This window comes from Marmota flaviventris, chromosome 20, assembly GCF_047511675.1.
Source record: "Marmota flaviventris isolate mMarFla1 chromosome 20, mMarFla1.hap1, whole genome shotgun sequence".
In the NCBI taxonomy this organism is placed as follows: domain Eukaryota; kingdom Metazoa; phylum Chordata; class Mammalia; order Rodentia; family Sciuridae; genus Marmota; species Marmota flaviventris.
Window position 1 is genome coordinate 10,022,988 of NC_092517.1, and position 14,512 is coordinate 10,037,499.

The 14,512-nt window shown below is 46.0% G+C and overlaps 1 protein-coding gene across 1 annotated transcript in view; it reads left to right on the top strand.

Moving 5' to 3' along the window:
- Itpr1 (inositol 1,4,5-trisphosphate receptor type 1) overlaps positions 1 to 14,512 on the top strand; it is a 306,399-nt gene that overhangs the window by 102,740 nt on the left and 189,147 nt on the right. The window contains exon 5 of the mRNA XM_071605917.1: positions 10,509 to 10,624. Coding sequence (XP_071462018.1) covers positions 10,509 to 10,624 — 116 coding nt within the window. The remainder of the gene's footprint in view (positions 1 to 10,508; positions 10,625 to 14,512) is intronic.

Consider the following 14,512-nt stretch of genomic DNA (forward strand, 5'->3'; position numbering starts at 1 on the left):
CTTATGTTGATTTTTCTATTCCCCCCCCCCCCCCGATTATTTTGAAGCAGATATCAGAATATCATTTCGTTGGAGATTACCTTTTCCAACCATTGCCTTTGAAAGTATAAAGCTGTTTGCAAAGATCAGGGAATCTGCAGAAAGCCCCCTCGGGCACAGTCCCTCTGGGCACTAGCAGTTGGGCCAGTGTCCTGTGATGGAGGCCATGGGGGGACTGGGTGATGAACCCCCAACCCAAACCCTGTTAGAACAGAGTATGCTTTTCTAGTGATGGAAATCAGACCCTCTTAACCTTTTCCACAAAGGGAAAGATGAGTTTTTCATTGTCAGCAAAATCATGCTTCTTTTCATGACAACATGAAAGGTATTTCATTTCCTCTCTGATTAAGGTATTTCACACATGTGTGCGTGCATGCCTACTTATATGTGTGGATGCACAGAGCTGCGGTGTGTTACTCGATGGAATTTTATATTTGTAGATTGCACCATAAGACCCCTGCCCAGGTGGAGAACATTTCCAGGTCCCCAGAAAGCACTTCTCAAGAATTCCCACCTCATCCCTGAACAAAGGGCGCCACTCTTTGGATGCCATCAATGAGTTTTGCCTCTTCTTGAAACTTCTAAAAGTGGATTCATTGAGTACAAATGGACTCTTTGTTTGCTTTGGCATCTTTCACTCAAAATAATGTCGGTGATATTTACTCATGTCTTGTGAAACCATCTTTGTTTTCCGAGGCAGCGGTTTCCAGTGGTGCAGTGCCACATGATCTGCCGCTTGTTTTCCAGTTCGGTCACTGCAGCCGTATTTATTGAGTGTTTCCTCTGCGCCGAGATCTGCTTCAAGGGCTTTAAGTGAAGTAGTTAATTTAGTCTTCTAAGTTAGTGAGTGAGTTGGCCATTGTGATTAATTATTCCCTTTATGGGCAAGAACCTAAAACTTTGATTCAATAATTGTCCCTGAAATCATACCACTCACACATGTTGGAGCTGGCTTAGACCCGTTGGCCGGTTCCAGACCAGCATACGCTTTAGCACCTGCCCATCTAGGTCTCTCCGTTGCATGGTGTGGAACGTGAGCTTGCACATCCTCGATTGGATCCTAGGGACCTGCAGACCCAAGGAGTGATCTGTCCTTTAGAGGGAGACACACAGACACAGAAAGGTCTGGTCACCCAGACCAGGTTGCTCGGGCTGCAGCTGGAAGCTGAGTATGCAGATTCCCTGTCTCATCTTTTTGGCATTCTCTTTGGTGATGGTAAAAGCCTTTGTTTATTTCATTGCCAGCAGAGTCAAATAGGGTCAAATATTTTCTATCACTCTGCAGATTGCCCTAGGATTTTTTTTAGGGTGTGGGGGGAACCGGGGATTTAATTTGTGGGTACTTAACCACTAAGTCACACCCCCATATCCCTTTTTATATTTTATTTAGAGACAGGATCTCACTATGTTGCTTAGGGCCTCCCTAAGTTGCTGAATCTGGCTTTGAACTCACAATCCTCCTGCCGCAACGTCCCGAGCCGCTAAGATTACAGGCATGCGCCACCATGCCTGGCTTTCCTAGGATTTTTTTATTTCAAATAGTAGCAACTAACAGAAGCCCCCAAAGGAAACTGCGGCAGGATATTGGGTAACTCGGAATCAGTAGGGAGGCTGGGAGCCGGGCCCTAGTGCTGAGGGTGGTGGTGTTGTGCAGCCAGGTGAATGCTTAGGAACCCTTTGAAAGGGGTACCACCCGGCTTTCCGTGACCTCTGAGCCCTCCAGATGCTACTACCCTCACTGCCCCTGGCCATGTCACCCCATGTCCACAGGTGGTCTCTCACTGGCCCTGGAACTCTGTAGCTATCTCTGCAGGCACAAAGGCCGGGGAGGAAAGTCTGATTGTCCCAAGGTAAGCGATGCCTATGTTTAGGCTGTTGGTTGGAAGCCACTTCTGGCCCCTGCTGTTTCCTACAGCAGAAAGGGGAGCTGCCTTGCCAGCTAATCGGTGGCTGGGCTAGAGCCCATCCTTGTTCCATAATCCTTGCAAAAAGGTAAATCAAAATGTAATTGCCTGAGCCAGAGGAGGTCGGAAAGGAAGTCGCTGCCCACGTTTCCAGCTCATAAGAGCCTGTGAGCCATGGTCCCGCACAGGAAAGGTGATAACCGTGGGTGTTGTCAGCTTGGGGATTCTATTCAGAGAAAGCCTTCGCTCCTCTCAAGTGGAAAAAGATTACTGCATCACCCTTTGTCTCTTAAAAACAATGTTTATGTTTTTTGCAGAAGGTAATGGAAGGTTTCTTTGGCAATCCCAATCGGTAAATGTCACTTAACTTCAAAAAGCTTTTGTCACGTCTTGGAAACAGGGTTAGGGTGCCGTACAGACACAGGAGGGGGTGACAGGCTTCCGCTCACTGTGACTGGAGTGGAGCGCTTGCTCTGGAGGCACCTTTTGAAGTAGGGGTGGGTCCTCCCCTCGCTCACTGCCACTTCAGACTGCCCTTCCCCTGGCGCCTTTATCCACACGTCCACTGTCCCCCTGTGCACTGAGCGCCTGGGGCACAGAAGGGCAAGAGAGCAGGCAAGTCCTGACCTTGTGAGACTGAGAGTGGTTGGGACAGAGTTCAAGCGTGGATTATCTCACTATGTCCCGACCATTGGTTTGGAGGTAATGAATCACCTGAGTGGGGAAGGATGCCCCTGTTTCTCCATGTTAGATGTCAGTCATGTCGTCTTGTATAATTTTTGTTCCATCAACTCTGTCCTTTTCAAAATAGGCAAGCTGTGAACAATCAGCACTGAAATGCTTCATATTTATAGCTTACATATACATAAAATATACTATATGTATATAATACAGATATACGATATATATGTAACACATCATGTATAAATATGTAACTGTAAAACATTTATACATTACATTATATATTATAAATGTAATTGTATTACATTTAATATATATTACATATATATTTGTATATATACCAATTAAGTGTAATATCTTATATTACAATATATTTATATGTATCATAGTTGTAATATTACAATAATACATAATTTGTACACAATTATATGTATAATTATATATATTAAGTATATAGCAGCATATTTATAAACATTTGTAAATTAAATGTTATGTATCTATACACTATAGACTACAGATACATATGTAAATATATACACATAATTTATATATTATGTGTAAATTATACATATATTGTGCATGTATTATAGTAATATGTAAATTATACATAGCATATATAATATACAATTATATGTATAATGTGTAAATATATATTACCAAAATTTAGTCATGTTTATGTATTATATAATACTCATTTATTGGTATTATTTTAATGTATGTTTATTTCCCTTGATCTCTTCCTATATAAAACTGAATTTATATGTGCTGACTGAAGAATTTTTAAACAGTGGCAGCTTGTTGATGCCTTTTTTTTTTTAATATTTATTTTTTAGTTTTCGGCAGATACAACATCTTTGTTTGTATGTGGTGCTGAGGATCGAACCCGGGCCGCACGCATGCCAGGCGAGCGCGCTACCGCTTGAGCCACATCTCCAGCCCTTGTTGATGCCTTTTTAAAAAATATTTTTAGTTGTAGATGGACACAAGACCTTAATTTTATTCGTCTATTTTGTGTGGTGCTGAGGATTGAACCCAGGCCTCACACATAGCAGGCAAGCGCTCCACCACTGAGCCTCTGTTGATTCCTTTTTGGTCACGTGATGTTTTGAAGAGTTGAAATTCTGGAGAGAAGACACTGTTTGGGGGCTTCCACTCCCATGGTGGGTGGGGCAGGAGGTGGGTGGTGAGAGAAGGGAAAGGTGTGGTCACCCTGAAGGAGGTTATGGTGGCTGAGGCTGGCTGGGCACACAGATGCACTTTGTGTACCCTGGTGGGGTCCTGGGATTGATGGTCAGGGATGCTGTGTGAATGCAGCTGTCACCTGATGTCCTATCCAGGGCAGTTAGAGCCGGGTGCCTCCTTGCTGCTCTCTTTCCCACTCTATGCTCCTGCATGGGGTGTGCGAGCCCGAGGCCTGTGGAAGAATTTCTTCGGAATGTGTGCCCAGTAGCAGAATTGCCCATGGTACATCCGAGGCCATGTGTGTTCCTTCTCTGACTCAAGCCACAGCGGCTGCCCCACGTCTGTGCACCCATCAACGGTCTTCTCTGTGCTGAGACTTGGATCTCAGTTCATTTGTGCTGCTGCAGCACAGTGTCACAGACTGGGCGACTCTGTTCATAATGAACAGAAGCGTATTGACTGACAGTTCTGGAGGCTGGAAGTGTCTGGTGAGGACCCAACCTTCGCTGCCAAGATGGCACCTTGAGCATGGCACCCCAAAGGGGAGGCGCTGTTCCCCACATGGCAGGACAGTCCGTGAGCAAGAGCCTACATCCCAACTCCTTTTATTTGCGCATTAAATCCATCCTCATGGCCTCACCACTTTCCAAGGGCCCCAGGTTTCAAGGCCATTCCATTGTCAGTTGTTGTGAGTGTTGTAGGCGTAGGACATTCAGAGGGTAGCAGGACATTCAGAGGGTAGCATCTGTTGTCACAAAGTAATGTCTCAGTAAAAACTGAATAACAGGTGAGTACCAGAAGGCAGTTTAAAAATTTAAATATTGTCAATGAGACAGCACATCCTTTAAAAAATCAAGTCTGAGAATGGGTGTTCATTTAATAGGTACCAGGTTTGCTCTTGGGGTGATGAAAATGTTTTGGAAGTTGGTAGAGGTGATGGTCACACAACATTGCAAATGTGTTAAATCAAATGGTTGATTTTATGTAACATGAGAGTCACCCCCAAAAGGTCAAAAATCATCAAAAAAGAATAAAAGTAACAGGCCTGTGCCCCACCCCTCACCCCTTCCCACTTCCCAGGATCAGCACTGCAAATATTTTAACATTCCTTCTAGCATTTACCACTGTAGTTCTAGATGGGGTGTGTGTGTAATCTACATGTCTGTAGATTAATCTATTTTAAATATCATTTGTCGGTTTACTATTATTATAGATGAGCTTGGCTCTGGGACTCTGTCTCCTCTTTACCCTCCCCCACTTTTTTTTTTCTCGCACTAAACTAATACTCAGTCTTCATATTTTTATGACTATGTAAATACAGTTCACCATTGAGCACGGGGTTTTAATATGCAACTCTCCCCTGAAGTGAATAATAATCTTATTTTCTTTCTTTGCATAGCTTGTTTGCAGCATTTGCTGAGTCTTCTCTTTAAAAGCCTTAGTATATTTTCCATGTGGCACTAGGTCCCATGACCTGCCCCTTACCGTGGTCCTCTGTTCCTGGAGACTTTTCTACCTGTGCTCAAGGTTGTGGCATCCAGAGGCCCTGCCCAGCATCATCGTAGGACTTCCCTCAATTGTGACATTGATGACCAGAATTTAGCCTCCTGTCTCTGCCGCAGAGCAGTACTAGGCCAGGGCTACCTCTTTGTTGACCAAAGGACTGAAAAAATGTCTTCTCTGTTTGGTGGAGGGCGGCCTTTATCTGCTTCCTGACTGCAGACTCGACTTGATTCTTCTCCCACACGAGGTCACCCGTTGAACACAGCTCAGAATTCCAAGTGGAGAATTAACTTCATTCAGTTCTGGAGATTTAGTGATTTTTATTTATTTATTTATTTATTTTTGTATGTTTGTTTGTTTTTTCCTACCTAGGAGAGTCATCTCCTCTGGTTCCAGGAAATTTTATTGTATTTTTCTTTAATTTCTACTCTCAAACTTGTGATCCTCCTGCCTCAGTCTCCTGACCTTTTAGGGGGCAGGGAGTACCCAGGATACTCAACTGCTGAGCCAAACCCTCTGTCCTTTTTATTTTTTATTTTGAGATAGGGCCTTGCTAATTGCTGAGGCTGGCTTTGAACTTGTGATCCCCTTGCTTCAGCCTCCTGAGTCGCAGGGATCACGGGTGTGCACCACCGTGCCTGGCCCCCTGGCACCTTTTGATACCTGGCTGTTCTGTGTTTTCGGCCTGTCTCTGGATGGTTGGCCTGGTCCTCACTCAGCATGAATGCTTCATGAGCAGCGCCAACTGAGCAGAGCCAAAATGAAATGATTGGCTTCTGTCGCTCTCCCCCAGCCCTGCTCCTCCCCAGCCTTCCCTTCCTTGCTGGGCGCCGTCAGCGATGAGAAAGCTCCTTTGGAAACATGAGCCAGAGCAAGTCCGTCCTTTGCTTAGAACCCTTGAGTGGCATCCCTCTGCTTTGAATGACTCAGGTGGCTTTTCAGGCCTGCGCACCCTGCATGAGGCTTTATCCACCTGCTTCTGCAGCCACAGCTTTCCCTCATTATCCTCCAGCCTCTAATTTCTATTTTGCCATTGCAGGAATCCCACCCCCTCCACCAGCCCAGGAACTTTGCATTTGCTGTGCTCTCTACCTGGAAGGCTTTGCCCCCTGATTTTCCTCCAGACTGACTCCTCCTTGCTATCCTTCAGCTCTGCATTCAGTCCCAGATGCCTCCCCTAGTGCCCCTGCGGGCTGCCTCCACCCCAGGCATACTGCATCCAGAGACAGCTCGTGCCTCCGTCGAACTTTGAACTTGCCCCAATTCAGCTGTCTATTGGACTCGTGTGTCACTAGGATTGTGTTAAGAAGTTTGTGCGACGGTTCAGCATTCTACCTTGAGCACTCAGGACCGTGCTTGCACACACAAGGCATTTCGATAAGTAGAAATCAAATCTGTGAAGAGAATCCTGGAAGCTGAGAGCCAGAACTGGCTCCAGAGGATCTGTCTACCATTGCTTCAGGGGCCCCAGGGATCATGAGTTCAGCACCTTGGTTGGGTTCCTGCTGTCTGCCTAACCCCTGAGACCCTGGCCCCAGGAACCTGGGCTCAGGAGTGCAGAGTGGTAGAGAGAGAGAGGATGGTGTGGAATTGCAGGGTTCACCCGGGGCAACCTCACTCTCTGAGAGTCTCACACCTGGATGCCTCTCAAGGGCCGCTCACGTTCTGTGTTCTTGCCTCTCCTGTGTTCCATCCCAGGGGCTTGAGGCACACCTGTGGCTCCTCTTGCTCTCATCTGCTTCTCACTGTGCACACCAGCCCCTATTTGATAGTTAACTCCTCTCTTAGCAGCTAAGAGAGTTCTAGAATGCAACTTTCACCATGGCAGATTGCCTGTGGCCCCTTGAACATGCAGCCTGGCCCCTCTATTCAGCTGAATTCTATTTGCTCACTGAATGCGGCATACGCTAAAGCTTCAGAACATTCCAAAGTAGTTTCTTGAAAGCTAAGTTTAGTTTATTCCTCAAAGGCCCCAAAATAACACCTGTCACATAAGATTTTCTTTGTGGCATTTTTTTGGGATGAGACCAAATCACCGTGTGCACGCTCACACACATACATGTATGTGTTCACCTTCTTCCACAGAGATAGTGTATGTATTCTTCTGGATTTCCTCTCTTTGTGCGTTTTTGTATCTAGTGCACTATTAGGACCCAGCCAAACTTTTAATTTTGCCCCACTGTACCATCCAAATAGCAAAGGGCAACATGGAGCCGCTGAATTGCAGAATTTCGGAAGGTTACTTTAACATTACATTTGAATTGCTTAATTTAATTTTCACTTTGAATCTGTTGCTAAGCAACCAGGAAGACAGGGCAAAATCAGCAAGGCTAATTTGGTTCTGTTACTAGTATGTTAGCATCTCTTATATTTACATAGACAGTTGGTTGTAAATACACTTTAGCCAATGCAGGTCTCTGTTCTGTTCAAGGAAAATAGTTGGTGCAGAAGCTATAGCGAGGCTTTGTTTGGATTGACGATGCTTTCAATCCACTCGCTTACCTTAAGCGACCATGGAGTTACCTGAAGTTCTTCACCTGTATTGTCACCCGTTGTTAAACGGGGGGCCCAGCTTAGGAGTGACATGCACAGTTGGAAAGTAGTGCTTCCCGGACCATGTTCCCCTCACCCATGTGGATCCAGCCTGCCTCTTCCCCAAATCCACTTAAGTCGATTTTTTTTTTTCCTTGTTGGAATGCAAAGCAGTTATCTATCAGTCTGAGAATATGTTAGAAGGGGAAAAATAGGTCATTGTATTCTCCATGACTTACTATTGATGAAGATTGACATCGTTAGCCCCATTTGGTCCACAAAGTAAGCTATATGTCAAATAACAGGGCTGGCGACATCTTTTAAACAAAGTTATCTAGTTATTAAAGAAGTTATCCTGGTCTAGTCCAGATGACACCCTGGGCCCCGTGTCAAAGATGGGGCATTCGATTCTGGCCAGTGGTCTCATGGTTTGTGGTTATTCTGGAGGTTCATATACATCGGGTTGGTAGAAAAACTGTCAAGTTGAGACAGTAAATGACCATGATCTGTGGTTTTCAGAAGAGACAGAGGGAGCAGCCCATCTTTTAAACTGGTTTTCTTCCATATTTTTTGTTTTCCCAAGAACTAGCCAATATCTTTCATATGCATTGAAAATTACTTGGAGTAGATGGATCAGATTTCTGATAAAGATGAATATCAGGGTTCCTATATTTTATGACTGCCCCTGACTAGGTGGAAATCCTGAGTTGTTGAAGGAAATGATAGCAATAGAGAAAGTACCTTTTGCTGCTACAATTAAGTGCTGTTTCACTGTTTTCCTGAATACTGTTGAGAATCTGGTCGTGGAGCATGTGGTTAACAGTTCATTGATCCTGACTGGAAGGAGGAGCCATCTGGAGTAGAAGGAAAGTCTTAGTGTTTACGAACTTGACAGCAAATGGATTTCTCTAATTCTGAGATATTTATTTGGCGGGAACAATAGCTAGGTAGGCTGTGAAAGGTCCTCAAGGGGAATCTTTCATAAATAGCAGAGAAGTCTTGTGGGTAGTTCTGACCTGTTTTCAAGGTGCAGTTTTTCCAAATCTGAGTATTTGCTTGAAATTTATTAATTTTAATCTACAAATACTTAACCATTCAAAAACCCAGGATGTCAAAATGTACGCTCTTCAGGAGGCAAGTGTCAATTTTGAATATTAGTTTCCTTGGGAAATTATTTCTGAACGTATTTTTGTTGTGCTTTGTTTTATTCTGTGCTAGGGATTGAGCCAGAGCCTCATGCATGCTGAGCATTGCTGGTCCACTGGGCTAAACCCCCAACCCACTGAATTTTTTTTTTTTAATAACATCTCTATCCCAAATTTGGGTGAACATAGTCCTCAACTTTGTGTGTATGTGTGTGTATGTACTTTTAAAGCTACATATCCATATTACTGCACTAGTATATTGTACACATTATAAAACTAGTGAGACAGAGTGGGGTTCACCATGGTGATTTGCAAGACCACATGCCCATTGATACTTCACACGGATGCTTTAAGATGGATAGAGTTCATCATTAAAGACAGGGTCTTGGGCTGGGGATGTGACTCAAGTGGTAACACGCTCGCCTGGCATGTGCGGGGCCCCGCTGGGTTCAATCCTTAGCACCACGTAAAAATAAAGATGTTGTGTTCATTGAAAACTAAAAAATAAATATTAAAAAATTCCCTCTCTCTCTCTCTCTCTCTCAAAAAAAAAAAAAAAAGGGTCTTAAATGGTGATTTTTAATTTCTGAGTGACTTCTACTCAGATCTGATTAGATTATCATCATTTTTACCTTTTGAGTGGCTGCAGAAAACTGGGCTCCATTCTGCCTTTTTCTTGTTTCTTGGGCTTGTACCCCTCCTATCTTTGATGTTTTACTGTTTGTTTTTTTTTTAAATATTTTTGTAGTTGTCAATGGACCTTTATTTTATCAATTTGTACGTGGTGCTGAGGATGGAACCCAGGGCCTCACACATGCTAGGCAAGTGCTTTACCACTGAGCCACGACCCCAGCCCTGATGTTTCGCTTTCTTCATGTAAATCTTCACGAAGCCACTGGTCTGTGTTGCAGGGGTTGGATATGCTGCCTAAGACATTGTACAAAGTCACATGAGCCCAGGCACCCTGAGCAGAAGCACATAGGGGTATTGTTAATGAGGGTCAGCAAGGGTACACGCTGTCTCAAGGCGAGGGAGGTGTTTTCGCTCTGCACCCCAGGGGTCTTCTTAACCTGATACTCTGCCCCAGGAGGTGCCTCCACCTAGGCCAAGTGAAGCTGTTACCATTGCATCCTTTAAAATCTAGGGACACCAAAGAGACTGGGTTTCTGCAAGGGAATAGCCATCCACAGTGAGGACTGGCTGTCCTTCTGTTTGTCCACTAAGAAGTGAAGCAGATTGGGGGTGGTTATTAAGAGCACTGGGTTTGGACATGGAGCCCAGCTGTGCCAGTGGCTCTGTGACAAGGGACGATTGACTCCCTCTCTGTGAACTTCAGTTTCCTTATCTGTGACCTCACTGGTGGTGGGGAGAATTTAAAAGAGAGCTATGTAGAAGGGTTTTGCAGCATTCCTGAAGTGCAGCATAAGTGAATACCGTATGTCAGTGCAGGTGGGAAGCCTGGGTCCTTGGGTCACCTGTGGGCCTCCATGGTAACCATTGCCCTTTGTCACTTTGATCCTAGACTGCCTCTTCAAGCTGTGTCCTATGAATCGCTACTCGGCCCAGAAGCAGTTCTGGAAAGCTGCCAAGCCAGGGGCCAACAGCACGACCGACGCGGTGCTGCTGAACAAACTGCACGTAGGTATCGGGACGGCCGCGGTGGGCTGTGGGCAGTGGGCATGGTGGCCGTGACTGGTCCCTGGGTGGTGCCTGAGCATGAGGCCTGGCGCCTGGCTCAACCCTCCTCTCCAGCTGCTGGCTTTCTTATGCTCCTTTGTTAAAGGAATACGAGGGAGAGGACCCCGAGAAGAGGCTCATTGTAGCCCTCTTGAGATGTCTGGGAGCCACTCTGGCCTCTGCCCCTTTCACGGGCAGTTTTGGGCAGCAGAATGGCTACCAGCACAAGATTATGAATGTGATCTTGAGCAAGTCCCTCAGCTATCTTCCAACTCTGTTCCTTACCTGTAAACTGGGGATGATGGTAATGTGTGCCTCAGGAGGTTGACCTGAGGATTATATGAAAAGTGACATAAAAGGCACATGAATGATGCTTACTAAACTTTGGCTTTTATGATTGTATTTGTCCAATTTGTCACCTAAGCAATGTGCTCATGCCACTGCTGATGTGCTGTGTGACTCCAGCAAGTTTCTGTAACTCTCTGAACCCGTTTCTCTTGACATAATTCCTTTAGTACCCTGCACTCAGAGGGTAATCTGTGTGGAAGTTCTAGAAGTTTAGAAGGCGGGTCGAATGGACATCTATCGTTGTGGAGTTGAAATTGCCACCCAGCTCCTGCTTGTCATCTGCCATCATGTTCTCCTCCACGTCCCTGTGGTCCATCCCATGTTCTCTCCCCGGTCCATCCCTGCCCAGGAAGTAACCAGCATGTGGCATTTTGCTTGTTGCTGTGTGTCCCTTGTGCCTACAGCATAGTAGCGCATAGTAGGCCTTCAAATAGGTGAGTGAAGAGTGGTGATGCACCTTGCAAGAGTAGCTGTGAGCACCAAGGACCTTGCCAGGTCCCCCAGGTCCGCCTGCCCTGTTTGTGACTTGATAGGACAGTGGCCTAGCCAGCGGCGTTCGCTAACGTAGGGGCTGGGTGGAGGTTTGTCCTCTTCATTCAGCACCTGCTGTCTCACGAGGCGCTCAACCAGGAGGGGTGAGAGCCCAGGTTCCTAGGCTCAGTGAGCTGAGGCCCCTTCCTGAGGACATGCGTTGCACCAAAGATAAGTGCAACTTCTTGTGATTTGCAAGACCACATGCCCAGACCCTGCTTGACCCTCCAAAGCTTCTGAACTGCCCTCCAGCCAGACTTGATTGATTGATTTGAACCCAGGGATGCTGAACCACTGAGCCCCATCCCCAGCCCCTTTTACTTTTTTAAGTTTTGAGACACAGCCTTGCTAAGTTGCTTAGGGCCTTGCTGAGTTACAGACAGATGAGATTTAGTTCATTTCTTTTTTTTGAGCACCCCAGGATTGTACCAGTCGCTTGACCTTTGCACCCACGGTGTGTCCTGTTGGCAGAAAGCATCTCCTGGCTTCTCTTGAGCGGGGACCTTGCATCCTTCTTATCTCACTGTGCCTGTCATCTTGACAAGCCACCTCCACCAGTCTAAGATCTGTCCTGCCTGTTTTCCTCCCTGTATATACCATCCCCAGCGCTGATCATAGGCTGTGGTTATTTTTAGTCATTTCTTAATTATCTGTCACTCATTAGAACACCAGCTCTACAAGGTCATGGGCATTGTCCCTCTTGTGGACGGTCACTTCCCCAGCTCCTGTCACCCTGCCTGGCGCATAGTCAGAGCTTTGGAAGCAGTTGTTGAGTGGGTGAGCACTGTGCTGGGTGCTGGTGACAGAACAGTCTCAGCCCTCTAGGAGCTCCTTAGAGGAGAAGGGGTCAAGGGGTGGGCTGTGGGTATAGCTCAGTGGTAGAGCACCGTCCGAGGAGGCACCAGGCCCCTGGCCCCATCCCCAGCCCCAAAACGGGGAAAACAGGTAATGACAGTGTGACAGAGGCCATACTTCAGGGCAGACCACCCGAGGGAGGGGAAGCACACAGAAAGGTACCACAGTCTGGCTTTGCTGGATGAGGAGGTACGGTTCATTGGTCAGGGAGGGCTTCCTAGGGGGACAGAGAAGGGACTCGTGAACCTGAGCCTGAGGTGACTGTGGGAGTGAGAGGGGAGAAGAAGACATGGGGGGTGAGGCCCAGGAGGCTGGAGACTGCTCTGTGCACTTCAAGAGCAGCATCTTCCTTGTAGCAGTAATAGTAGTTCGTGAACTTAATTTCCACACACCCATTGCTCCCTATCCATAGCAAATAGATAACTTTCTGAATCTGTGATAGAGTTCATAATGCTAAACTTTAAAAAAATCAGTTACAAAGGATAAGTAAAAGGAAAATAATAAATTGCCTAAAAAGTTGGATACCTAATGCTCAGGACAACGATTCTAGAAGATGGGAGGGAATCAGGCCCTGCGTCTATTTCTGCACGCTGCAGGTACCCAGTCTTAGTTATGCAGAAAGCATGTTACCTGTGTTGTGATTTTTCCAAAAGGGCCAGCAGCTCTCGGAAGTACTACAAAGAATGCAAAGTGACATTTTCCTTTGTCCAATAGTACTTGCCCTTTTGTAAAATCTATTAATAGTGTTAATCAAACCACACATTTATCTTTGTGTAAAGTGGAGTGAGGTGCTAGATTAAGACAGTCAGACACCTTTTAACTTAAGTGAATGTCCAGCCAGCCCTGCACTTAAACGGCATGAGTGGCAATTCCTTGGATAGATCTGAGCCTCGGCTGGCCTCTGATGGCGGGCAGCGTGCCTGGCTTCTGTTGTAGGAGTAGCATCCTTCTCCTCTTGCAGTCCTTGTGCCTGTGCAGAATCCCCCTGAAGTCTATGCTGGGAATGTGGGTAGGGAAGGGTTCTGCATGTCACTCAGGAGAGAGCTGTCGGGTGTGGAAGGCGTCTCTGTAGAAGGTCTGCGTGTCTTGAGCGTTTGCTTTTCTGCTCTAAAGATCGTTCTATTCCACGAGGTCTCATTCGTGTACCTCCAACTCTTTATCTCCTACTCTTTTTATAGCAGGGGTGCAGATTCCTGTTGCTCTTGGTCAAGCAGGAGACTAGTGGGGAGAAAGGGGGTTGGGTGGCAGTGTTGCCCACGGAGGGAGCCTGTGTGCGGGTCTGGAGGGGGCAGTTCTCTCTCCCTGCGGGGACTGTGTGGGAAGCCAGGCTGAGAGCCACACAGTGTCTTCTGCTTTTTCAAGAGAAGATAAGAATCCATGCTTTTACGTGTAAGACCTCCATTTAGAAAACATGTTGGCAGCTGATTCAATTAAAGCTGGAAATGTGCACTCAACACCAATCCCAAAATGGCTCAGGCCGAATGGGATGGTGGAGTCTCATTTGCCACCGGTGATCTTCTTTTTTTTTTTTAATATACTTTTTGGTTGTAGGTGGACATAATACCTTTATTTTATTTATTTATTTTTATGGGGTGCTGAGGATCGAACTCGGTGCTTCACATATGCTCTACCAGCCTGTCATCTTCAGGTTGTGTTTTATTAGCAATTCCTTTTGATGTTCCTTTTCTGCCAGTGGATCGTGAAGTAAGCAGTACAGATAGGAAAAAGAAACTATCTGGTTCTTCAGGTGATCAGGAACTTTGAATTCCTTATGAGAGAGAGTGGAATGATCTTTCATGAAGTTTGTATCTTAAAGTCAAAGAAGACCACGTCTTCCCCCGACTGAGGGTTACCCGTGTGACTTTTCCAGGCCCTGCGTGTTGGTCTGTGCTGGACTTTGTGTAGGTCCCTGGAACTGCCCTCCTGTTGTCTGAAAGTCATTACGTTTCGGTACAGCCATTAAAAGGGCTGTGTTTGGGGTCAGCCACTTGCCTTCGGCCTTCATTTTTATTTTTGTCCACTGCCGTGCAGTACCCCAGTCAGAGGTCAGATTATTTTAAATTAATGCCATTTAAGGAATTGGTTGTCTAGACCACTTGACTTCCTTTTGACCAG